The 26,035-nt window shown below is 35.1% G+C and overlaps 1 protein-coding gene across 5 annotated transcripts in view; it reads left to right on the top strand.

The window, feature by feature from the left end:
* LOC106050859 (retinoic acid receptor RXR-gamma-like) overlaps nucleotides 1–24,976 on the top strand; it is a 51,288-nt gene extending 26,312 nt beyond the window's left edge. For all 5 annotated transcript variants that reach the window (XM_056009495.1, XM_056009497.1, XM_056009496.1 and 2 more), the window contains 2 exons: nucleotides 11,652–14,501; nucleotides 17,695–24,976. In XM_056009495.1, coding sequence (XP_055865470.1) covers nucleotides 12,397–14,501; nucleotides 17,695–17,863 — 2,274 coding nt within the window. In that variant the 5' untranslated portion in view covers nucleotides 11,652–12,396 and the 3' untranslated portion in view covers nucleotides 17,864–24,976. The remainder of the gene's footprint in view (nucleotides 1–11,651; nucleotides 14,502–17,694) is intronic.
* The last annotated feature ends 1,059 nt before the right edge of the window (nucleotides 24,977–26,035 follow it).

Raw genomic sequence — 26,035 nt, 5'->3', positions numbered from 1 at the left:
ATAAGGAAATACCTATCCATCGACTTAGTTCTTGAGGTTATTGTTCATTGTAGTGTGTGTGTGTGTGTGTGTGACAAAGAAAGGGAGACAATCAAATGATGGGATTATGGAATGCTGATGTATCTCAGTGACAGTTATTTGATGACCTTAGTTATGATTTTAAAATCTTCCACTTGGGTCTATGTTTGATGCATCAAATGCCGACTTGTCACTTGTAATGAGGCGCGAGGCCCCCGGGTTTGAATCTTTGTGAAGGCTGGAATTTTAAATTTGGGATCTTTAGGGCGTCTCTGAGTCCACCCAGCTCTGTCTGACATCATTATTTTGTGAAAAGAGAATGTGGTTGGTCGTTGTACTGTCCACATGACACCATCGTAAAACGTGGGCCTCAGAAACAGATGACTTATTCATCATCTGCTCTATAGATCGCAAGGTCTGGAAGGGGAAAATTGTCTCTTGTATTATATAGTCAGACCTTATTTCTGAATCTAACCCTTTCGCCCTAACAATATTTTTTATACATACAATGGGGCGGGAGAGGGTTGTGGGGTAAAAGGTAATTAACAATTAACTTTGTAAAACCATTACAATTTTCCAGTTAGCGAGAAGCAAAAAGAAAAAAAAAAGAATATTTCTTTTCGTTCAGCTACCGGTATTTAAAAAAAAAAATTGTCATACATTATTTCAAATATTCTCAAACCCAGTTTAGTCTATATTTTTTTTATTTATTAATTGGACAAATGGCTTCCATTCTACATTGGCATGAATGGTTGCAGGGTCATGTGGTATATCCTTTCAGCTGCCACCACTACGATATTGAGTTCGAGACTTATCCTGCAGCTTTGGGATAGAATATAGTGGTCATCATTTTATAATAAAAATGTGAATGGATTAAGTATTGCAATTGCAGCTATTGCTTTCTAATTTATATAGGATTAACTAGATAAAATAAAGTCTCAGTTAGAATAGGTATTAATTTATATAATCTGATACCATGCCGCATGTTTTAACATCATTTTCTATCATACACCTTAGTCTTTAATATTAATGTATTATCTGATAGTTTTTATTTCTCTGCATATAATGATTTGTCTTCCCTGATACTATGCCTTGTAGAAAACAAAACTAAATGTGAAATGTCCTGAGATGTGGGTCGGTAATTACATCGGAATGTTTTTAATGTCAGGCGTCATGGATGTATATCTTCACTGACTAACTAGCTCAGTGACATCACGTCACGCGAGACATGGTGTAAAAATAACCGAAACTAGAAAACAGCTCTACGAATGAATGTTAACACAGCGTGTCAGAGTTTGTCAGAGCATTACGCCACAATTCTGTTTGTTGACTCCATTTCATAGTCAATTGACTTGGGGAAAAAAAATTAGCCATGTTATACAACTGGTCGAAATGATCAGTTAGTCGATTGAAATGATCCTAAATTAAACCACGCGTCACAGCTTAATGTTTCCGTACACAATCTCTGTCTCTCTCTGTTGACACACCTAATTAGAATATGACCTTGTATTCAACGTTCACAGTCAAGGGACAGTGCAATATTTCACTTATTTTATCATATTTTGTTGCATTTAAGTCTATACTATTGTTAACAATTTTGCAATTTTCTTGGTTTTGCTGCAAAGCACAAGAGACACAAAGGCGAGTCATCACAAATAATATACAAATAACGTAACTTAAAAAATCAATATGAAAACAAAGAAAAAGTAATAATGATTTAACTGGTACATTACATAAGAAATAATAACGATCCATCTGGCTCCATGGCTATAGTTTTGCACCTAGCTCTAGATCTAGTTTCTAACACTGTTTAATGGTTGCTTTTGAGATTTAAAAAAACTTGTATAACTCTTGAATATTAACGTAATTATTGTCAATCTTATTCCTCTCGTAAGAATACATCAGTATTCTCTAGGGTTCTTACCTTTCAATCTTTAGTTACTATTTTTAATATTATCAGCTGTGTTTTGTTATGGCAGTATTCATAATAATGCTGTAGGTTTAACTATGTAGTTTTAATCTTGATTGGGATTCTGTAGTTTTGAAAAAAAAATGATCCTGTTCATGTGGTATGCGTTCTGGACTGGCAACAAGAGGGACCGGAGTTTGAACCCTAACCACCAACCGCCCTTCTGTGGTAGGTTTGGGCTTTGGTGTTTAATAACCTTGACTTGTAAAGGAAGATGCGAAACATGTCAAACATTTACCTAGTTCAATAAAGCATTTTTTGCGCGAAAGTATTTACCAATAGTCCTTAAAAGTGAAGCTCATTTGACATTTTTTTATATTATCATTTTGCCTGTGCGTTCCTCACGGAACATAGGGCCTCAGGAAAAACACGCCACTCTCCACGGTCTCTTGCTAGTTTTTAATGGCTTTACATCTCTTTCCTGCTTTATTTACTTCTTCGATTTTTTTTTAATTTGGAATTTATCTCATTTTAATTAATATGGAGAAATATTAACTCAAAAATTGGTTATTTTATGTATTGACCATATCAGATACTTCAGTTTCTTGGTCAAGTGCTTCGTATATTTATCTCTAATTCGGTATCCGGAAACGATTGGTTCCTATACGATGCACTCTTACTGACCTCATGAGTTTGTAATGTTTCTGTGGGACCGTTAGGAGGGGGAAGCGATGGGTGAGGCCGATCTGTTTTCAATCATCTATTTGTCTTACTCATTAAGCTGTAGCTGTATACTGTAGAACGTCATTTATCCGGACGACAGTTATCCAGGACGTCAAATATCTGCCTGTTTTTTTTTTCTGTTTTACAGAACGGTATCTATGTAGTCTAGCAGATGTGCAGCGAAAGATGAACGGTTCTCTCAATAATTTGAGGCCACCGTGTTAAATGCTTTTTTTTATTTGCAAAATGTTTGTTTGTAAAATTTTTTCCATGTTTGGGATGTTCCTTCTGAGTTGAAGATAATTTACTTCCTAGTTCAAATCTCCCGCAGGAAGATGGGGGATTGCAGCGGGCAGGGTATGGATCCGGGACCATCGAGAATTCAGAACGACAGTCCAGAGCGCATACCGCACGACCAGGAAACCATCCAATGAATATAATTTTATGTTAACGTATGGCGCGATACCCCCATATGAATTGTCTTTATTGCTGGCGAAATGAACCGTTTATAATATTCTGCATTCAGTTATTCGATTATTCGGACACTAGGACTGAGCCCGTTCACACAATTTCTATAGAACAGGGGATCTCAACCTGTGGGTCGCGACCCCTTGAGGGGTCGATTGACGATTTGTCAGGGGTCGCCTAAGACCATCGAAAATATGGATTGTATTTTGTGTATTCTTCTATTGCTGTGTATGTTATGGGGGGGGGGGGTAGTAAAAGGGGGTCGCCGAGCTTAAAAGGTTGAGAACCGCTGCTATAGAGCGGAACCCTACTGTATTACGTTTACTCTTCAACATTGTTACATTTCCATTTAACTTTTTACTGGTTTAGTTGATTGTGAATATAACCTCACATTACTTCCTCAGTCATATGATTTAAATGCTGCTCTTCTCCACAAGGTGACTATTCCTGATCAACTTTTTATCATGGCCTGTTACCATAAACTTCCACAGTAGTCAGACTGCCTCAACTCATATCAATAAATCATTTCACTCTTGTCTAGAAACCGTTTCTAAAGCAAACAAACATTGTTTCCATAGGAGCGAACTTTGTTTAATGTCATCATTTCCATTCATACGTTATTCTGTTGAAAACTATTTAAGTATCTCCCTGAGTGAATCTAGGATATTTAGGCACTGGAAATGTAAGCACCGGTAATTTAGGCAAAGGACATTTAGGCATCGCGAAATATAGGCACCGGTAAATTGGGCATTTTTTTAAACAAGGCCAGTAATTAAAATTTCAGTGCATAATATTCCAGACACCTCCCCGAGTTAAAGTCCCCCCCCCCCCCCCCCTGTCTTCACAAATATTCGCGGCTGATGATGTGCAACAGGAAGAAATCCGATACCTTAATATGTAGTAAGCTACTTATGTCATTACGTCTTTGTATGGAGGTATATTTGTTTTTAACAAACTCATTCCGTCTGTCTGTCTGATTTCTTTCTGTCTGGTACACATTTTGTACACGTTATTTTTCCCACTTTCAATTCTCTGATCAAGTTAAAACGTGGCGCAATTATTCGTTGTCCCCAAGAAAACACGAATCAATCAAAAATATTTACCAAATAATTAAATGAATAGTGGAAGTTTATTTTGTTTGATTTAAAAGGAAACTAATCTTACAGTATTGAGTTATATGGCTTTAAATGTGCAGTTCTATCCGTTATACAAGCTTTCATAATTTTGTAAAACATTTTTTTAAATTTTGCATGATGGAAAGCTCAACATCAATATGACACATTCATTTATACCATAGGTCTTTGGTTTTCTTGGTATCTCTTGCTTTGATTTGAGGACTTACATGAAAAGGAAGTTACTAAATATAGAGCATTACATATATATATATATATATATATATATATATTTACACTTTATAGAATTTTTCTTCTTTCTATATTTGGTATGCATATTTTTTTTTAAATGTTGTAGTTTGTGGTGACCTGCCTTTGTGGGTGAAGCCTTGGGGGCCGCTGCACTGTTTGCACTGACGTACATCTGGCCTTAGTGCATAAACTGCCAATTATGTACGCATGTGGCTATGTCAGTAGTCTAGTAACTTTGACCCGAGACTTAGAAAGTCACTGTACTTCTTCGTGATAACCTTGTGTGGATAGATTAGAGCCGGTGAATGTGAGTGTGTTTTGTGCAGTACGAGAGTGAGAGAGGGGGGGGGGGGAGGGGGGAAAGTGAGACGAAAATAAAAGCCACCTGTTACATGTGAATAATCTCACACCAGCTAATATAACATTGATGGAAACCCGGCTACATGCTTATCGGCTGACTTTGACTTTATACTCTGCGAAATTGGGTTTTAGGTTATTTGTATAACATTAAATACATCTTATTCACGAGAAGTGTTGAATATCAATAGCTCTTTCATAACTAAACAGCGACCATGTTGTTGGCGTACTGGGGTGGTGAAATATTGAAAATAACTTTCCGTTACATCAAAATATATGTTCGCATGGCATCCTGTATCTCTGTTGCAGTAACATTACCTTAACTAGCTGCCACGTCGTAACTTGTCAATGCTTATTGGTTTAGGCTCGTTTATTTCTCTGTTATTTTGTGAATGTTTCTGTTATGTTGCCTGTATATGAGAAAAGAGTCCTTGTAATCACAACAAATTTCAATATGGATCAATAAAAGCAGTCTTAGTCTTAAATTCAACTGGTTTTTGAAGGACCTCCAACTTCATCTGAGTAAGTTGCCTGAGCTATTTTATTTCCATGAAGAGATGCCACGTGATCTGTGTCGTAATATGTAAATGCGGTGCACTGCTCTACTGATGAGTCCTGGTTTCTCTTCTGTCGTATGGGGTGTGGTGGCTGAGTGCTAAACACTCGGCTTCAGAACCGAGGGATCTCGGGTTCGAGTCTCGATAAAGAAAGGGATTTTGAATTGCAAGATTTTAGGACGCACCTCAAATAAAGGTTATCTGACATTAGTTGCGGAAAAGTGAAGAGGGTTGGTCGTTATGATGGCGAATTGACACCCTGGTAGACTTTCGGCCCAACAAAGAGATGATCTATCTGCAAGATCGTCTAATAGGGGTACCTTACAGCTTACTCTTCTGCCGTATGGCTGCCTGGCTGTGTGGTAATCGATAGTAATGCCGTTACGATGGTCACGGGTTGGAAACCTGCCCTCCGCTCCCCCCTGCATGACGTTTTGGCGAGGATGTAATAACAGTATTTCAGAAAGACCGTGCATTAGTTATTTATGACATTTATCACATGAAAGCTTTAAACAAACATGTGTATATTATTTTAACTAAAAATCCATTATTTTTACAAAGCTTATATCAAGTCACTCTGTCTGTCTGATCAAACGTTTATACACGTTATTTCTCGCACACCCTATCTCGGATTAAGTTGAAAGTTTGCACAATTATTTCTTAAACCTGAAAGAAAAAAACAAGAATCAATTTTAAAAAATAACATATTAGTTAATTGACTTTTGATAATTAATTATTTTCTTTGGTATCGAACAAAGGAAATAAATCGTACTTAATAATGTTTGTGTATAATTAGAATGAGTCCACTTGACGAGACTGAGTTCAAGTCATACAATCTGTTTTTAAAAAGCAATCACGGTAACATTCACCCAGATACCCACTTCTTCCCCCTCCCCTTTACCAACTGGTCTAAGCAAGTGATAGGATCATAGCGGATTGAGAAAGCTAAACGCATGAAATTGCGCTAAACAAAAGCAAAAGAAAAAAAAGTATTCTATTTATAAACATTTCTTAGTTAAGTTTTATATATATATATATATATATATATATATATATATATATATATATATATATATATATATATATATATATATATATATATATAACACAAATAATAAATTTGTACTAAATCATGAACTAATTGTTAAATTTTTGGGTTGATTCGTGTATTATCATAGACTATGAATAATTAGGGAGTAGGAGAAAAACCGTATCAAAACGTAATAAAGGAATTAAATCTATACATACATCATAAAATAATTAATCACCAACAATTAATTTACTAATTAACTAATTGGTTGTTTTTTTTTCTATTGATTCGTGTCTTGTCAGGTTTAATGTATAATTGTGCAAAGTTTGAACTTGATCCAAGAATGAGAAATGGGAAGTAAAAACATGTTCAAATTTTTGACCACAGTGAGTTGATATAAGCTTTGTACAAAATATTTCTAATCGCACAGATTTATTATTATAAGGTTATTATTGTTACATCTATTAAAAATTTAATTATATGACTGATCCAAATAAATTGATACACTTACACTTAATATAAGCTTTGTTTTGTTGTAATTAAACAATAAAATAAAAACAGAATTAAAATTGTCCATATATTGACAATTCTTGTTTGTCCTCTTCTGGACTCTTCAGTAGCTTGTCACTGTATTGCTAGTATGTAAAACAGACTTCGTTCATCACAGGTAACAGATAGTACGAACTAAAAATATTGAGCAATTAGATAAGTACGATTTGCTTGAAACTCTGACAATGCTGAGCTTAAAATATACAAATCGATACGCTTAAAAAAATGAACTGATGCTTTAAGAAAAGTTTAACTACAGTTCGTGATAGGAATTAGAAAGATGGATCTCAAATTCACCATTTCTTGTGTATTTGACAATATTATTTCCAGTCTTTAGTATTGTATAGGGAATGAAGCGTTATCTCAATCACCATCCAAGCATTTTTGTAGAAAAATTCGGTCGTGACTCATTTACATAAAACCTCACTTAGCGGGATATTTTATTGCACTGCATAGCTACGGTCATGAGCTGAAGTGAATCGACTTTGAAGACAGAAGTCAAGGATTTTATCCCCAACCTTGAGACGAACGGCACAGTTTGTGTATGGAGGTGTTGTGTTGTTATAAAATGTAATCAATTATACCAGTCCAGACCAGCTCATAAAGTGTAGGTTTAGAATCGAAAAGGTGGGCTAGTCTGATAGCATTGTTGGACTTTGTTCAACTCACTGTCAGTCAGTCTAGTAAAAATGTTGAAAATGTTGTTTGTTTGTTTTTTCTGCTTCTTCCCATTCTCTGATCAAGTTGAAACTTTGCTAAATTATACTTAGTACCTGACAAAACGAATCAATGAAAAAAAAAACCAATTAGATAAATTATTATTGGTAGTTAATACATTTGTTTGAATTTTTATTGTTAAGTAACAACGAAAATATTTTTTTTTAAATAACACAACATTCAAACTTAGCCGGGGATCCGTTGAATAGAATGCACAAAACAGAAATTCAATTTAGAATATTGATACATTCATTATAATACCTATCACAGTATGTTTAAGTACCAGATGACAACGATGTCTTGATTGATGTTACGATGAGATTGTGTTGATCAAACAATGCATTTCTGATGTTTCGATTTCGTGTTATGTTAGCTATTCTAATCTAACAATTTCAGAACAGTCAAACAATATCGTGATGCAGGAGATATTCCTTTAAAGTATAAACTCAAAACTGAAATCCTTTTAAAATTATAATTAAAACTTTTATGTAGCGCTACTTTCACGCTTATTGCATGCTCAGAGCGCTATGGTCCAATCTCATTTGTGGACCAGTGGGGGGAGGGGGTATCTTGGAGAAGGTTTTTCCGTGCTGCCTTTAGGCGCTCAGTAAACACAACTCTGCTCGAGTCGGGTGTCGAACCTCGAGCCCCCTTCATAGGTAGCCAAGACAAGCCAAGTTCAAACGTACTTAGCCTCTCAACCTCTTGACCATATAAAGCATTTATTCTAGAACTTGGAATTACTATGATGATATATACACTCCATAAATGTAAAATATAATCTATTGGAAGTACATCTCCACCGGACCCGATTTTTTTGAGATGCATAAGTAATGCAAAGGTTCGACAGGTTTTCGAAGGTCTGAGACGCATGCCATAGGAAGCCTTTTATAGGTAGTGCTTATATTAATTACCACTTCCGGCAATAAGAACCTTATGAAACCACTTCAGATATGATACATATATAGTTCAGTTATAAAGACACATTATACAGAAAAAAATACAGGTAGGTAGTATAGAAATATAGCATAATATGCAATAGACTGCATAATGCGAAATTTGTTAATTTGTAAAGCTTTTATAAGCTATTTTTAGCTCTGCCACAAAATGTCACTATTGAACAACACTGTTACAAAGTTTGGAGGCTGAGTGGTAAAGCGCTTGGCTTCCGAACCAAAGGATCTCGGGTTCGAATCTCGGTGAACACTAGGACTCTTGAATTTCGGGATATTTTGGACGCCAGAGTCCACCCAACTCAAGTGGGTACTTGACATTAGCTGGGAAAAGTAAAGGCGGTTGGTCGTTGTGCTGGTCACATGACACCCTCGTTACCAGTCGGCCATGGAAACAAATGACCTTTCAAAAAATCTACCCTAGAGACCAGATCGCAAAACAATTTACGATTGACGCGTTTTACTAGTTGACACTGCCATTTGAATGTCGGCAATTTTATACAGCTCAAGAAATGTGATATTTGATTGATAAATACTAATTACTTTGCGTCGTCTTGAAGTCCTGAGTATTACAATTACACGTAGCAGCATTATTGTTTATTATTAACCATTTTACCCCCCCCTCCCCCGAGTCCTTTTTCGTAACACATTTCTCTAGTCCCCATAACTCTTCAAACCTGAATGACGACAAATAACTTAAATTAAATAAACATTACATATGTCTGCGAAACAACAGCCAAATAGTTGTAAAAACATTTTATTATGTTTGTAAGCCAAACGTCTCTCAACATTACGTAGTACTGTCAACAAATGCTGACGTTTTCACCAACAATACACAAAAGATCCTTCATCCTATAAAAACACATTAAAAGGCAATTTCCGGCATTTTCTTAAAAATGTACTCTTAAACAAATTTGCATTCCGTGGTCTGCCATGAACTTCTCTTGTTACGGGGTTCAAGCTATCCCGCGGCCTACAGGGTCATCTCCTTACCTGCAGGAACAAATAACAACAGTTTGAGAATCGCTCTAAGGTGCACGTATAATTAGCCTATACATTGAACAGCTAACCCGCTGTTGTTTTTCCCACTAGACTATTAAGAGTCCAAGTTTTTCTACGCATTGACCGCAGGTTGTACATTTCCTTTAACAGATAATAAATGACCTTGTACGGTGTAGGGTTTTAAAAAGATTGTTTTTTTTTTTTAAATTCTCTTAAACTTTGTTTTCACTATCAGCGAATCATTATCGTATTTTTAAAAATGTCTTGTCAATATTAAACAGCAGGCCTGCTTATAACTCTGCATCATTTTTGTTTTTAGGTCGCATATAAAAGTAAGTCCCAATATTTGAGTAGAACCTTTCATAAAGTCTTACTTTTCTCAACCTAGCCTTTAGCCATGATACCAGATCTGTGGTGCAACGCCTCTGATAATAGAGATGACTTCGTTTCCTCCAATCTCATTAACACAAATGTCTCAATTTAAAGAAAAAAAATCTTTAAATCTGTTATTGTAATTACATATGCTAAAATAATTAAAAGAAAAGCATTTCTGACACGACCTTACCCCCCCCCCACGCCTTTTTTTTATTGAAGTTTTTTTTTTTTACAAAACTTATATCAACTCGCTCTGTCTGTCTGTCTGTCTGGTAAAATGTGTGAACATGTTATTTCTCCCACACCTTTTCTTGGATCAACTTGAAACTTAATGCAATGATTCCTCGACATAGACAAGACATGAATCAATAAAAAATAGTAACCAATTAGACAATTAATTACTGGTAATTCATCATTTGTTTAATAGCAATAAGGGAAACAAATACTTCAGTATTCACACATATGACTAAATTTGTTGGGTTTAGTCCCCTTAAATAATTGTTCACGCTTTTTCTCCCTTACGCATTATCCGATCAAGTTGATACTTTAAATAATTATTAATTGTAACTAACAAAACTTGATTCAATAAACAAAAATACTCAAGTAGTCAATTAATTATTGGTAATTAAATATTTTGTTTGATATCGAATAATGGAAATTACTTGCACATTATTGGTTGATATAGTTTTAAGGGCTAAGTTCTTCCCCTTTAGATGAGCTTTGCTTTTTTTTTAAAAAGGATTTTTTATATTTTGTTTGTTTTTAGCTTATGTTCTTAGAGAACTTCAAAGAAACTAACAAAGAAGTGCTAATAAAGTAGCGCCATATTTCAGTAATTCATGTCTATGCTATTGATAAGACTTGTTTTGTACATAGTTCGGTTCTGATATTGTTACATTGACTTCAGTTTCTAATCGCAGAACGTTGGACTTGTAAGATTCATCAAGTCTTTTATAAGTCTTTTAAATTTTTTTTTTTTATGTTATATTCCAAAAGCTGCGTCATTTTGCATTTGGGCCTTTTTTTTATCTACCCAAAAGAGCCCTAAAAAGTTCCCTTAATCTGATTATAAAGAAAATCGCAATGTGTCTGTCTCAAACTGTAGTTTATTTCTAGAAATTAACTGTTTGACCCACACTGTGGGGGAAACTTGGAAGGAAGATGTCCTAAATCGTCGGGGAGGTCGCAGGATATGTTAAACCCACCACCCACAACTGACGGCGCTAAATTAAAATACTTTCGTTTTATTGGCTCTGTTTCATATTTTAGAATACATACAAGCATCACGTTTTATTTCTGCAATTCGTTGAACATGCTATGTCAGTATGTAATAGTCCAAATCAATTTTGTGGACATTATGTAAAGAGGGAGTATCTAGGAAAAGGTTTCCGAACTCCTTTTAGGCGCTCAGCAGCTCTTGAAGGATTCGAATTCCAGCCCACTGGTATTTCAGCGGTTAATACCACTCAACCACCAATTATGGGGTTTTTTTTTGTTCTTTGATGGCAATGATTTAATTAGACGTACGAATAAAGCTAGTGTCATGTAGATTTTTGTATGCACATTTTAATGCTTATCTTTGACTCTAGTATGATTCTAATTTTTTTTTCTTCTTGACTTTATTCACAGACATGAACTATGGCGCAGATAGTCAGCCTCGTCTTTTTATCTGTTTGGGATAAAGACAAAACAAAACATCCTGCTAATTCTATAGAAACATGAAGATCTCTGAAGCTCCAAACATGTTGTACAGTGTACAATTCCAGAGGAGACCCAATCATTACTATGTCACGTAGATGAAATATTGAAACTCGTGGATAGAAACATTTTCAAAGAAGTTCTATTCTCTCTTTGTTGGAATTATCCGAAAGTCTAAACCTGTTACAAAGTCTTGTGTTGTATTTTCACTATGGATATATTAGTGTTCCACATTCTTATTGAATTCATTGGATGTACTTTATAAATGTGTCAGAATCTATTTCTAAATTTGTTAATGAAACGCAAATCAAATCAGTAGAGGAAGTGGGAATATAGATGACATAATCACTACATTGATCAATAAAATCTCTGGAGAGAAAAAAAAGGAACAAATAAATACTGTATTCATCAATTAACCCATCTCGAATTATCATTCAATTTTATGGGGTATTATATTGTTAGATATGAAAGCATACATTTACTCAATCTGAAATCAATTTGTTTACCGTAATTTTTTTTTTCTGATTTGGATTACTCCGAGTCGCAACGTGCTGTTCTAAAGAGAAAACAAACAACCAAAAAATAGAGTGTGCTTCTCAAAGATGGCGTCACCATGTATATGTTTGCTTGGATAATTAGAAGCCTGATGTGCTAGGTCAACAGAGTGGGACGTAAAATGATAAAAAACAATGCCACGTCGCAGCCCCATCTACCGCACCATCCTAGGCGTCACTTCCACGAGACAATGAAAGGCAATGGCGTTTACGTTGATCGGCGCACAACTTTATCCGATCATCTGGATGTCTTCGTTTCAAACCAGCTGATTCCGTATGACAACCCTTCCCCCCACCCTGTGGATCACGCTCAGGAAGGGGTGTATCAACACGAGGTCTTAGCGGATAATGACCACTGTCCAGCTTCAAATCTCCCTCAGTTACCTAACCTGTCTGCTCAAGAGGATCAGGAAACAGATGCGTCCCCAAATGGCGGCACATCATCCAGCTGGTACAATGCCGTGTCAAGCTTGATCTCGTCTCCGTCCCATTATCATTCACCTGGCGGCGAGTCGGTATATTCCAGGGCTAACAGTGACCCTTACGGGTCACACGCCGACCGAAGCTTTTCTTACGCTGAGGTCAGTGTCCATGACATTAAGAATCCAGACTCTTTAAAACAATATAAAACTAGCCAAAGTAATAGTGTCTTTGTTGAGGACCATAGAGAATTAACCAACGGATTTTCTCTCATATCGAGATCCGTTTCAGAGCCTAATGATGACACGAGGAGAAACTCAGAAACGTTTGAGACCAACTCTGTGGTCTATTCTAACGGCAGGCAACACACACTGACTCTGGAAGTCAGCAATAATAATAGAAATGAGCCTGAACGTTACCTCAGAGAAACGTCGCTAGAGAGCCCCGGATACAATGCGGATCTTATAAAATACGAAGATGATTCTGACTATAGCGACCCCAACGGTGAACAGAGTGCGGACAAGCAATTTTCAGGGACATGTGCTCAAAAAAATAGTAAACACAAAAACTTTGATCTAAGCAAGAGCAGGCTGGGCGGTCGCCGATCAGCTTCTGTTTCGTCTGTTGCGAGCATACAAGGATATGATACAGACGAGATGAAACAGAAACAGGCTGCTAATGACCACGGCTTTAGCGAAGACGACACGTCTCAAAGCGCGTCAGAAAAAGGAGCCGGCGACAAAACGGATAAGTCGAAGTGCCAGAAACAATCTCGCGGCGCCCAGAATTTGCCCCCTTGCAGGGTGTGCGGCAATAAAGCGTCGGGTCTTCACTTCGGCGTAAACACCTGCGAGGCGTGCAATGAGTTTTTCAGGCGGAGTTTGAAGCGGGGGGCGTCCTACTACTGCACCAAGAACAGGGAGTGTCAGGTGTACGGCAAGAAACGCAACGCCTGCAGCTACTGTCGTTATCGACGATGCGTTGAGATGGGCATGTCCCGCGACGCCATCAAGACGGGACGCTACTCGCATAAAACCCGAACGGAGTACGCCATGGAGGTGGAAGAGTTCAAGCAGAAGGAAGTCAACAAAGCCGAAAAAGAGAAGTTTGAAGTGCTTCTGAAGGACCTCGTCATGTACCATGACAAGTATGTGAAGAACACCACCCGCGTGCCTTCGGAAGAGCTGTACAAGAACCAGTCGGAGTATTTGCATCTGTATAACACGCAAAGAGACCTAGAGATGAGGCATCCTCCTCTAAGCACTCCAATCATGAATAAAAAACTGCTCACTGACTTCAGCCCAGAGAGGGAAGATCTGTCTCTGACAATGCACGACGTGGAAATGACGGAGAAATGGCTCCGAAACTACATCAACTACGCCAAGAACGTTCCAGGATTCAAAGAACTCGCCTTATCCGACCAGGCCTCTCTCGTCAGGGGAACTTGGTTTGAGTTCTGGTTCCTCGGGGCCTACAGGGGCTACAACTCAGATCTTCGGGTAGTCTATTACCCAAACGGGCGGACGTTCCACGAGGAGGAAATCATCAAAGTCTTTGGCAAGGAGTACACGGACTTTTCCTTCAGCCTCGCTGACCGGATGGCCTCGCTGAGGGTCACTCCGGAGGAAATGGTCCTCATCAAGACTGTGTGCCTAACTTTCCCGGATAGGACACCGCTGCAAGACCGAGACGCCGTGGAGAGCATGCATTGGCAGATGGTGTCATGTCTGTTGCACACATTGGAAAAAAACAGACCCGGTGACTCCACAGTGTTTCCTATGGTTGTCAATAAACTTGTTGAGCTAAGGTAAAGCTAGCATAGAAGACAGTAGTACACGAGTAGCCTCTTCGCATATGTAACATTCTAATACTTCATCAATATTAATTTGTGTGTGTGTTATTAACAGAAGGGCTTAGAATATGTTAATCTGAATTGCAAAAAAGTACAAAAATGTATCCTTTACATTCAGAACACCTATCAATACTTTATTAACTCTGTGCACCGTATACACTAAAAAACAACCTATTTATTTTTTTTTCCAGCCATAAATGAAAAACTCAAATATAAATGTGTCTCTCTATAGGTTGATTTTTAAACGCGCCCTTTATCACTTATTTAATAGTCAATGCACTCTAGTGTTTACCTTCTGGGGACCTCTGGTATAAGAACGAAAGTGGGGGAGGGAGTATCTCAGAGGTAATTTTTGTGTTGCTACTCAGCTAGACTAAGCCAAAAGTTAAATCTATATGGAAAATGTAATAGTATGTAATTAGTTTTGAACTCTTGATTTTCTGTTCGCCTATCAAGAAAGTTACGTCAATGGTCCAATAGAATGTAGCTAAAGTATGTTGTAACCTGTTGCCTAGTATTCTATGTCTAAGAGCTACTTTTCCTTCACAAACATGTACTAGGTATTTAAATATAGCACCTCTTTCAGACCTAGCAATCTATAAGGCAGATGATGTAAAGGTCAGCAGTTTCTGTTTTCAATGGCCGACAGTTAACAATAACAACGACCAGCCATCTTTATTCTTTACTTTCCCCAACTAATGTCAGGTACCCATTAGAGCTGGGTGGATTCAGGGGCGCCCTAAAAATCACGTATTCAAAAACTTTTTTTTCCACTGTGATTCGGACCCGAGACCCCACTGCTGATGCCTATTGCTTTACAACCTCATTGTAGCGCTTTGCCTTTAAAAGTTACATGCGGATAGCAACAGCTCTGTCTTTAATTCAGTTGTGTTGGATATACCTAGATGTACTATTAGTATTTCGGTCTAGCACAATTTGAATAAGTTATCTCCTTTCGTTAACCTTGCTGAAGACTCTTTGTCATTTGAAAGTTTTCTTCGACAATGTCAGGAGGACTGACGTCAAGTCCGATAACTGTGCCGTGAATTAAAGGCAACGTGTATGACTGTATTCTCTCCCTTGGCGGAAACAGCTCGCTAAAAAAATGCACATATTAGTCGTCAAACATGGGAAGCACACACTCGACAAGGTCAACGGATCGAACTATTTTCAGCCACACCCACTATTCAATTCAACTATATCTGTGTGTACAAAAAAAAAGGGGGGGGGGGAGATGGGGGAATAGGAAGATATCCAATATACTGAAAGGGAAAAATATAGAGCTATATATACTTAACATGAAAATTACAAAGTTGTGGAACGTTTTAAGTTGAATGAAAACAATGATTAAATGTAGGCTTGAGGGACAACTGAGCAGAACACACAGCGTAAAATAGATTGTAAAAGAGGAGAGACCATATTGAGTGAAACATGTACTTGTGTGTGTGAGAGAGAGAGAATTAAAAGTGACTAAATTTTAGCGATTGTAGCTAAAATATGTGCTGCTACTGTTGCTAAAACCTGCGTGTTGAGTGTTCCCTGACGTGCAAATACAGCCCGAAGTACTCAGTAGATGTAAACACTGTAGCCCCAGGTGTCATGGTGATCTCTGTGAGATCGAACACTTAACAACTGCACTTTGTGTGCTAGTCAAATTTGCTGACATTTGCTCTTTAGATAGTTTGGCACGAATGACTGACCACAAAATATTTGTAGAAATCTCTTAAACTTAACGAACACTCCAGGGAACTGGTCAGATAAAATTGACTTGTCACTGCAGTCAGCGTGTAAGGATGGTAATATTTTTACATCCCAAATAATTCTATTCTCAAATCAAAAGCGTTTTGAAATCTTTAAAAACTGTTTTAGCACGTTGACTACAATATTTAAATATAAAATCACGCCGGAGTTTGCAGTTAAAGATAAAAATTAATGTTCTCTCAGAGGCTGTAAAATAACCTCACATGTCCTCGTAAAGATATAGACAAAAACATAGGGAACAGCTAATAGTTGCGTGGAAACACGAGCGAACAGAGAAAATAGCTTTACAGACAAAATACTTATACTGATAATCTACACTCATTATTCACCTTACCTATCTCTTAGTCTGTTTAACCGTTGGGTACCATACAAGATCTGTTGACCATCTTTCTCGCTTTCTCTGCCTGCCTCTTCTACTTTTTCCTGGTACTTTTCCCTGAAGGAAGGTCTTTGCGAGCCCTGAGAACCTTTTGATGTGGTCATAGAGTTCAATGTACGTTTTTGACAGAGGTTACCACGTCATCGTGTGTTCCATTTGCTGTATTAATCCTGTTTTTAATCTCTTCACTTCTGAAGCATCAATTTTAAAATAATATTGAAAATTTCAGCAGTTCCTTAAAGCTTTGATTCAGTTTTGACTATCAAACCTATGCATATCTCACAGCTTAAAGTAGATCTAGTCCAATTACAATAATAATATTCATAAAATTCAAAAACACAATCTTATAAAAGACTCAAAGATTATAAACAAATCCAAATGCTGGGACAAAAACTTATGAGAGCTCTAAATTACTTCAAGCTGTTATGAGAGTATGTCTGAATTAACCTAGTTTACTAATGATTTACTACAGTTGAAATCTAGTAAAGAAAAGTAAATTTCCCCTTTCAGACCTTTTGGTCTGTAGGGCAGATAATGTAAAGGTCATTTGTTTATGTGGCCTATGTTTAATGAGGGTGTCATGTGGCCAGCACAATGACCAACTGCCTTTACTTTTCCCCAACTGATGGCAGGCACAAATTATAGGTGGATTTAAACCTAGGACCCCCTTTCAGAAGCTTTACTGCTCATCCACCATGCCTTCTTCAGTTGAAATCTAGTTCAGATAAATGACAACGGTATAATTTAGGCTTTTAAGAAGCATCAGTATGTTCATTATAAGACAATGGTGCTTGTTTTGACTTTTAGACACAAATCTGTACCTTTCAATTCAACACCAATAAGCTTAATCATCAACAATGTTTATTAAAATATGGATAAATAACATTTTTGATCAATAACACTTAAACAATCAATATTTTGAACATCAACATTTTGAATCATTAACATTTAAATCATCAACATTTTGAATCATTGAGTTTGTTAACATTTTGTGTCTGAATCTTTCAGAACTCTCACTGATATAGCCATGAGGGCACACAAGAGCGCCATCTACCAAGACGTGCTGAAGGAGAGCCCCCTGCTGTCTGAGATGGTGGACACTAAGACCATCTACATCAATGCTGATGCCCAGGGCAAGACTGTGTCCAGAATGCCAGTCTCCCCCTCTCCATTATGACACAAGACACCCTTAGCTAGCGGCTACCATCTCAGTTTCTTACAGTTGGACTTTGTGTGCTACCATCATATTGTTGACATTTGTCATTTTGTAGCTGACATCTATATGACATGTATTCTCATTAATCCTTGGGATTATCATCAAATTCATATATTTCTGCCTCTTGGCATTTAGTTACAATTTTCTCCATTAAAATCGTGCCAAGTAGATATAATAGGATCAACTAAGCAACAACAGCGTTGGGTGTCCCTAAGGAGCAGCTACGAGTCAAAAGTATATGAAAGTGTAAATGTGTTTTTCATTCACTATACATGTACTTACCACAGTCTACTTTTCCCAAGAGGTCAGATATTTATATAATATTTGAAGGACTAAAACAAATGTCAATAAACCATTTAAATTCCACTTTTCAGCCAATCGTTAGTCAAGTTTCCACATAAATATTCTCACCCTTCACTCTCCTGCAAAAAAAAAATTGTTTCAGAAAAAAAAAAAAAGTAGAATTTTCCAGAATTTTAAAGGATTGAAACATTTAAATTTTAATCATTTGTGATATTGTGTGAAAACTGACTTAGTGGTAATTCTGAAATGTCCATTCTTATTGTTTCAGCTTTTTATACCCTTCTATTTACATTTTTTTTTCAGTTGATGAAAAAGAAATGTGAATGAATTATTTTGATCTAATATTTTTAGTCACAACTAAAAAACATATTGTTTGTTTTTTTGTTTAAAAAGAAAATCCATATTGCATGGTAAAATTTGTTATCATCAAGATACTGGAGATGTCCCAGAGAAGCTAATGTCAATATTGATATTGATTAAATCTGTGAAAGACGCCATTTGTTTCTGATGTCATATGGTTGTGGCCAATACTGATTAGTGATACAGCACTCTCTTTGCTTTAAATCTCTTCTTTCAATGTAATTATTTTTTTTCTTTCTATTTTTATGTGTTTATATTTTCCTTCAATTTTTTTAAAGTAATTAATATTTCGAGTTGTTGCCTATGTAAGGAAAAAAAACATTTTAATAGCAAGCTACCCAAAAATAATTCTTAGAAATAATATTATTGAACTGCCTGCTTTGGTTGGAGGATTTTTGGTCTCGATAGTATGAGGAAGGGCAAACCTTTTTATAGAAACAGTTTTGTTATATTTTTTTTGTCGGCAGGGAGGATCATTATAATTTTAATTTTATTAGTTCTCTTCTGTTTTCTGTGAAATTTTTTTAAATTACTTTTTTAAATTATTATCAGTAAGCAGTCTTAGTCTTATTTGTATTAACTATGGGTTTTAACTATGGGAAATGGAAAAAGGAAAAACAAAATAAAAATAACTTAAAAGCTTTTGAAAATGAGCTTTGACAATTAATTTTTTATTGTAAATTGTTTTTCTTTCTTTTTTTTTTTTTTCAAAGCAATATTATTCCCTTTCTTTGTGTTAAAATAGACTATTGAAAAAAAAAAATGACAACAATAAAATCTGATGGAGCTGTATATGTACACTTAGCTGTCAAACTCTATTCACAGGTTTAAATCTTTGCGGGAATTGAAATTCTTTCTCAGGGACTATTACAACAAAACAGACATTAAAATCTTGTTGTGCTTAGTTAGGATTTAAGCTCGCATGATTTATATTAGAATATTGGACTTATAAATATTTATTTCGATATTAAAAGTATTTTTTTCCCCAGTATAGGAATCTATAATTTACAATATATATATATATATATTAGTAGTGTAATAAAAGTACCTTTATTGCCTTCAATATTCCCACCCTAGAGTTTTTTTTATTTATTCTTCTAAGCAAGATTTCAATTGGTATCACTGGGGTTTCTACAGCCAGTTAATAATTTCTTTTAACTGTAGTTTATAATATTGTAAAATAATACTTTTAAAAGTATAGTTACTATTTGTATCTAATTAATACTTATGGAGAAATTCATAAAAGGCAGCTTCTGTGTTGCAGCTATTTACTTTTGATTTTCTGTTCACATTGGTTTACAAGTGGGAAAATAAAATGATTACAGGATTTTATGTCATTTAAAGACCTCACTGTGATTGACACATTTTTAGAATGCAGACTCTGCTGGGGATGAATTTGTATATTTTCTTTTTAAAAAGCTGTTCTTTTAAAGTGTATGAACATTGTTATTGACTGTAGCAAAATGGCATTTCAAAAGAATGTTTTAAAACTTTTTGAAAAAAATTCTCCTTTTAATGAAATTTGTGTATTTCCAATTGAGATTTGTTTCCCCACACCCACACACAAAATGGTAACTGACATTAAGATTAGATACACTAAAATGTTTTCATTGCAAGTTGTTCTTCTTAAATATAAAGGCTCTGTTTCTTAGTACATTAATTACAATTATAGAATGACACAAGAAAAATTAAGCAGACTACATTACTCTGTGCAAAAAAAAGCAACATTTTAAAGATTCTAGGATTTTTTGTTTTCAAAATGGTTTTTCATTTTAAAATTGATAACATTTAGTTCTGTTTGGTTTGTAAGTGAATGAAAATTTATGTTAAATATTCCTTTTTTCTGATTGTGATTAGTTTAATTTCAAAATGGTTTATTTTTGTTTGCTGCATTCATCTGTTACCTACGCACTACATAATGTCACGAGTATATTTAATTTGGCTTTCTATCACATCTTGAGACACATAAATCAGAAAATCGGACCATCATTCAAGGTTTTCAGTAATTATTGCTCTGTTGTCCAAACTTACACACCACTACTAGAAAGATAAGTTTGCTTATGTAGTTTAGTTTGTGGCTTTGTAATGTTAAGCCCAAAAGTTCACTTTTTAAAAATTCTTTAGGTACTATGTTCAGTATTGTTAAACTATCACTAAAGATTTTATGGATTTTAAATTAAATCTAGATTCAGTGCTATAATTAAGGTATAGCATAGTATTTTTTTTACTTCTAATAATTTTTTTTGCACTTAAAGAAAATAAAATGTAAGATATCTTTTATCAGTGAGAACTATGCCACTATTTGGAATGAGTTGGAAGAGATGTAGAGGAAGCTCTTTATTGAAATTTTAATTGCTCTAGTGTCACCATCATTTTATTTTTATAAATACTTGCCATTTCTAAGAAAAATATTTAAAAAAAAATGCATTCTTAAATTCATAGGCACACAAACAGGTCACAAACAGACTTTGTTTGTTGTTTAATCTGACATTCATTAAGATATTAGGAGAAAAACAATCGCTCTATAAAGGAGATCATGTCATTTAAAAAAAGTGTTTTTGATGTTTTTTTCTTGATTTTTTAGTAAACATAAAAAAAAAAATTTAGGCCTAAAAGTTTTTCTCTATATTCCTTGTATTTTGATGTTTTGCATTGTTACAGCATCCGGTGTTTTTTTTCTAGTATTTGTTTTTGTTTTATCATTTAATTTTGTTTTATGTGCCATATTATAGTAATCATAATGCTATATTCAAAACAAGTCTTTCCTAAAAAATGTTGGTAATTTTTATATTGTTTGTTCTGACAGGTGGTCATTTAATTTAACATTTACACATAAAAATATAAAAATATTTGTAAATAAATAAACAATTTAAAGAAAAAAAATAGCAATAACAATGATAGCTACAATTATAAACAAACTTAATTTTGTTCTGCATTTTCTGTCCGCAAATGTTTTTTAATTTGTTGTCTTAAAATCATTTAATTAGTCCTAACATAAATATTCAAATGACTAACATTTAATTAAATAGAAGCAAAATAGTAATAACTTGGTGCCTACTTTAAAAAAAAACAAACTATGAAATATATTGATTTAATTTGAAATTATGTAAATGCTGACATTATTTTGTTTTGAGAAGTAGTTGAATATTTTTGCCTTGTAAGCTGTATAAGCTATGGACTGTATAAGCTATGGACTGTCATCAGTTCAGTGGATTTGGCAACTGTTCAGCATGTCGACATTTTCTATTTCGGCTAGATTGTAATAATCATATCTGAGGAAACCTTTAAAATGTACAATTCTAAATAATATTAAATACTTTATTCAACAGTAACATAAAGATTAATCAATAAGACTTTGAAATCTAAAAATGTATGTAAGCAATATTCAATCAGAGAATATGTCGAATGTCTTTCAAGTCTAGCACCCAAAATATTAGTATCTGCATAGGATCTCTATTAATTAAGTAAAACCACAGATATCAATGTAATATGTTAAGACACCTCATTCAAATATTTTAAGTCAATACATTTTTAAAAATCTTTCTTTTCAAATCATAAAATTGTCTAAAATAACTAAATATTTACTTAATGACTTTTGTGTGTAAATTTAATTCTATGAGCTTGAATATCCATAATTCATTATAATATTTAGACCTAGTCTTCTACAGTATTGTAATGATCAATAGCTAAAGTTGTTTTAAAAAATAAATACTAAACACATGTTTAAAAAATGTTTATCTTCATAACAGAAATAAAATGTAAAGATGGTTTGTATTTATTGTTCTGAAGTTATTTTTCTATAATGCAATTTTAAATTAACCCATTCTACAGTCTACCTGATAATGAAGCTTCACCCCCTAAGCTACCAAATAATATGTTTTTAATAAATATCCATGTGAATCTATGTTGTTTTTATTGGATATTGAAATAACTTTATTCCACAGCTTAATATTTCTATATAAATTGTTAACTACCAATTACATTTTTTTCATGTTAGACATATTATAATGTTTCATGTTAAACATACTGTTGTCTTTGTTTTCAAGTAAAATTCATTGGTTACTTCTGCTTCTCACTGCCTTACCTGTTGGATTCATGTTTTTCAGTTAACCGAACCTGTCATCAATGATAAATACATTGAATGTGTGTCAAGGTTCCCATGTTAGTGATAAAAATCTTTGATCTATGTCATTTGCCACCTACGCATGAAATTAAGGGTTGTCAGTTGTAGTGTTGTTTTTTTTGTGGGTTATTTTTTATAGTCACCACTTTGCATAAATATCTTTTATTTTCCACTGCTTCTCTGTGATAGTTGTTCATCTTTGATTCCAGTTGTCATAAGAATTAATGTGATTTAGTTTCATTCGAAATATTCATTTCATTTCCCTAGAACGTGTTGATTAAATGGATGTCGAATAAAGGGGGGAGGAAGAGATTGAGAATTGATTTCATGTTCCACGGTATTATTTCGTATTAGTAAGAAGTCTAACTTGATGTGATGGTTCTTCCTTGTGTAGTTGAAATCTGTTTTAATAAAGACAAAAATCCACCTCGAAAGGCAACAAGGTGTCCGGAGTACATTTCGGGAATAAAAATGTTTCAAACAGTTGGCATCATTTGTTTTCATATATCTTAGATATAATGCTGTTATTATTACTATAAAAATGAATACTTTTCATTCTTTGGAACAGCTAGGGTCGAGCTTTTTTAAATAGAAACAAAATTCTTTGTAGTAACCCCCTTATTTGCATTTTATCACCATAGAATGATATTGTTTAGGTTCTATGAGGTTCTGTTTCAGTACATTTAGTAGACATCTTGAAAGCCGCGTCAGAATCCCCCCCTTTTTTTTTAAACCCTGGCGTAAAGTCTGTCTGGCACCGTGTTTTCCTTCACTCGTTAACATCTCCCCATAGGTCTCTATATTTTTAAGACCCTCCTCCCCCGATTCTCTCTACTTACTCTAGAGTTTGTTTCCTTTGATCGCACATCTCAGGTTCCGTAATTTGCTCATTCCCCCAACTCTATTTTGACAAAGTGATATAACTGCAATATCTTTTTTTTGTTTTAATTAATTCATTTTTTTGTAAATGGAATATTGAAAGATAACAATGTCTTTGATAATCTTCTCTTATTGTCTGCTACACTGCTAATTTTATCATTAGATTTCCTGTCACGTTTGTATTATGGATTTGATTTGTATTAAATCTGTCTACGGGAGCATCGTCAATTACTGTAGCAGTTTTGTTTTGTCATGATTTTAAATACGTTCTTTATTAAGATCGCTGTATGTCATCTCTGTTTTTTTTTTTTTCTTGTTTTTTTTTATCACCCATTTTTATAGTTGTTTTTTTTATTGGGGAGGGGGGATGAGGAAGGGAAAAGTATTGAGACAAGATGGCCGCTTACTGTATCCTCCAGAGGGCCTCCTCGTTATAATATACAATTTTTATATTAAAATATAACACACAAAAAAGGGGGTAAAGAAAATTAAATTTACAAGTATCTTTTTTTTTTTTTTTTGCATTCGCAAATATGTGATTTTTTTTAGATTTAGTCCATTCAAATTGAAGCTTCGAAAGGGTAAAAGACCCTACAAAAAATTCTACCCACTTACAAAAATCGGCCCTGGGTGAAGCTTTTATTTTCTTTGTGCTATGTTGGATATAGACCATACATGAAATGATTGCATAAGACAGTGATAACCAAACTTAATCGGGCAAGCTGCCTTATACATTTCAGACACTCGAATCACGGGCTTGATTTCTTAATTTCATTTCCCTTTCGTTTTTAAGAGGCTGACCCACAGGGTCCGCCCGTGAGTTTGTGTAACTCCATTATATATATATATATATATATAATAAGGCGTGTCTTCGACTCTGAAGATTAATGTGGAATGCAGTATTTCCACTGGCTACCCAGCCCCAGCTGTGACCTACATATTATACCTCATCCAGGGCAAGCATAGCCATATAGCCTATATATATGTGTGTGTGTGTAAATATATACATTTCATATAAAATAGAATGGGTCACAATGAAGGATGCAAGTTATTAGTATTATTATGCAAAATAAAAGGAAAAAGGCGTGAAAGAGAGACTGCGTATATTGCCTTATATTATACAGACAACTCGCTCCTAAATGTTTTTCTCCCAATTAGATATGCTCTCATCATATGTTCTTTTGTTTGTTTGTTAACGACATTTACTTACATGTTCGTGTGTTCATCTTGTGTAGTACAATCATCTATTCTCAAACCACGTTGAAATGGCCACTGTATGTAATGATTGTTTATTGTTAACAGAAACTATATAACTATTCATGTGAGAATTACATTTTCAAGTGAAACGTTTTAATGAGTGCACGTAATGTTCAATGAAATAAAATATAATGCTGTTTATTGGGACAAAATGTCTTTGTATTCGCTATTTGCTAATGTATTGTTTGCACTAACCTACATATTCAAAATTGATTCTAGCTCACTGTAACTCTTTTTCGTTCTTTTATAAAATTGCGATAACTTTTAAAAAATCTGAAATGGAAATCGCAATGGATACATATAAGAGGCATTTCTCAATCATCGACAATCATCAAACTTCATATGAGTGAGAGCTTGATGGGGCTAAAAAGGAGCTAAACATCTTTCATGTTGCCTAATAATAATTTCAGTTGGTGTGCCCAAACAAGGAGAATGAAATCAAACGAGCCGACGAATATACTGTTAGTTAAGTGGTGTATAGAAATGGCGCTTCGCAGATGACATTGACGGCCTAGCAGGGACAGAAGAAGAACTAGCTGACCTGGTGATGCGCATTGACAAGACTTCCGCAGCATATGGCATGCAAATAAATGCCGAAAAAACTCAAATTATGACCAATAGCAATCAGGGCTTTAAAAGAGGCATCAGTATTGGAGGTGAAAAGCTAACTAGTGTTAACAGCTTCAAATACCTCGGAGCTATTGTCTCAGATGAGGGAACAAAACCCGAATTATTGGCCCGAATAGCACAGTCCACAGCAGCCCTTTCAAAACTTAAAATAATATGGAAAGATAAGGGCTTAGCCCTCGGCACCAAAATCAGACTGATGCGCTCTCTGGTCATGGCCACATTTTTATATGCTTGCGAGTCGTTGACGTTGAATGCAGAGCTTGAGAGGAGGATCCTAGCAATGGAATTAGAAATGCTACAGAAGGATCCTAGGCATCACATTCAAAGACCGCATCACAAACCAAGAAATCAGAGACAGGGTTGCTGTAGCGATCGGAGCCCATGACGACCTGCTAACTATTGTGAAAAGACGAAAGCTTAAAACCTTTGGCCACATTACAAGATCTACGGGGCTCGCAAAGACCTTCCTTCAGGGAACAGTGCCAGGGAAAAGAAGAAGAGGCAGACAGAAAAAGCGATAGGAGGACAACATTAAAGAATGGACAGGCCTGCCATTGAGAGAGGTTCTAAACAAGGCAAAA

Source organism: Biomphalaria glabrata, chromosome 14, assembly GCF_947242115.1.
Source record: "Biomphalaria glabrata chromosome 14, xgBioGlab47.1, whole genome shotgun sequence".
Classification (NCBI taxonomy): domain Eukaryota; kingdom Metazoa; phylum Mollusca; class Gastropoda; family Planorbidae; genus Biomphalaria; species Biomphalaria glabrata.
The sequence above is the reverse complement of the archived record's forward strand: the minus strand, read 5'-3'. Positions and strand labels throughout refer to the sequence as shown.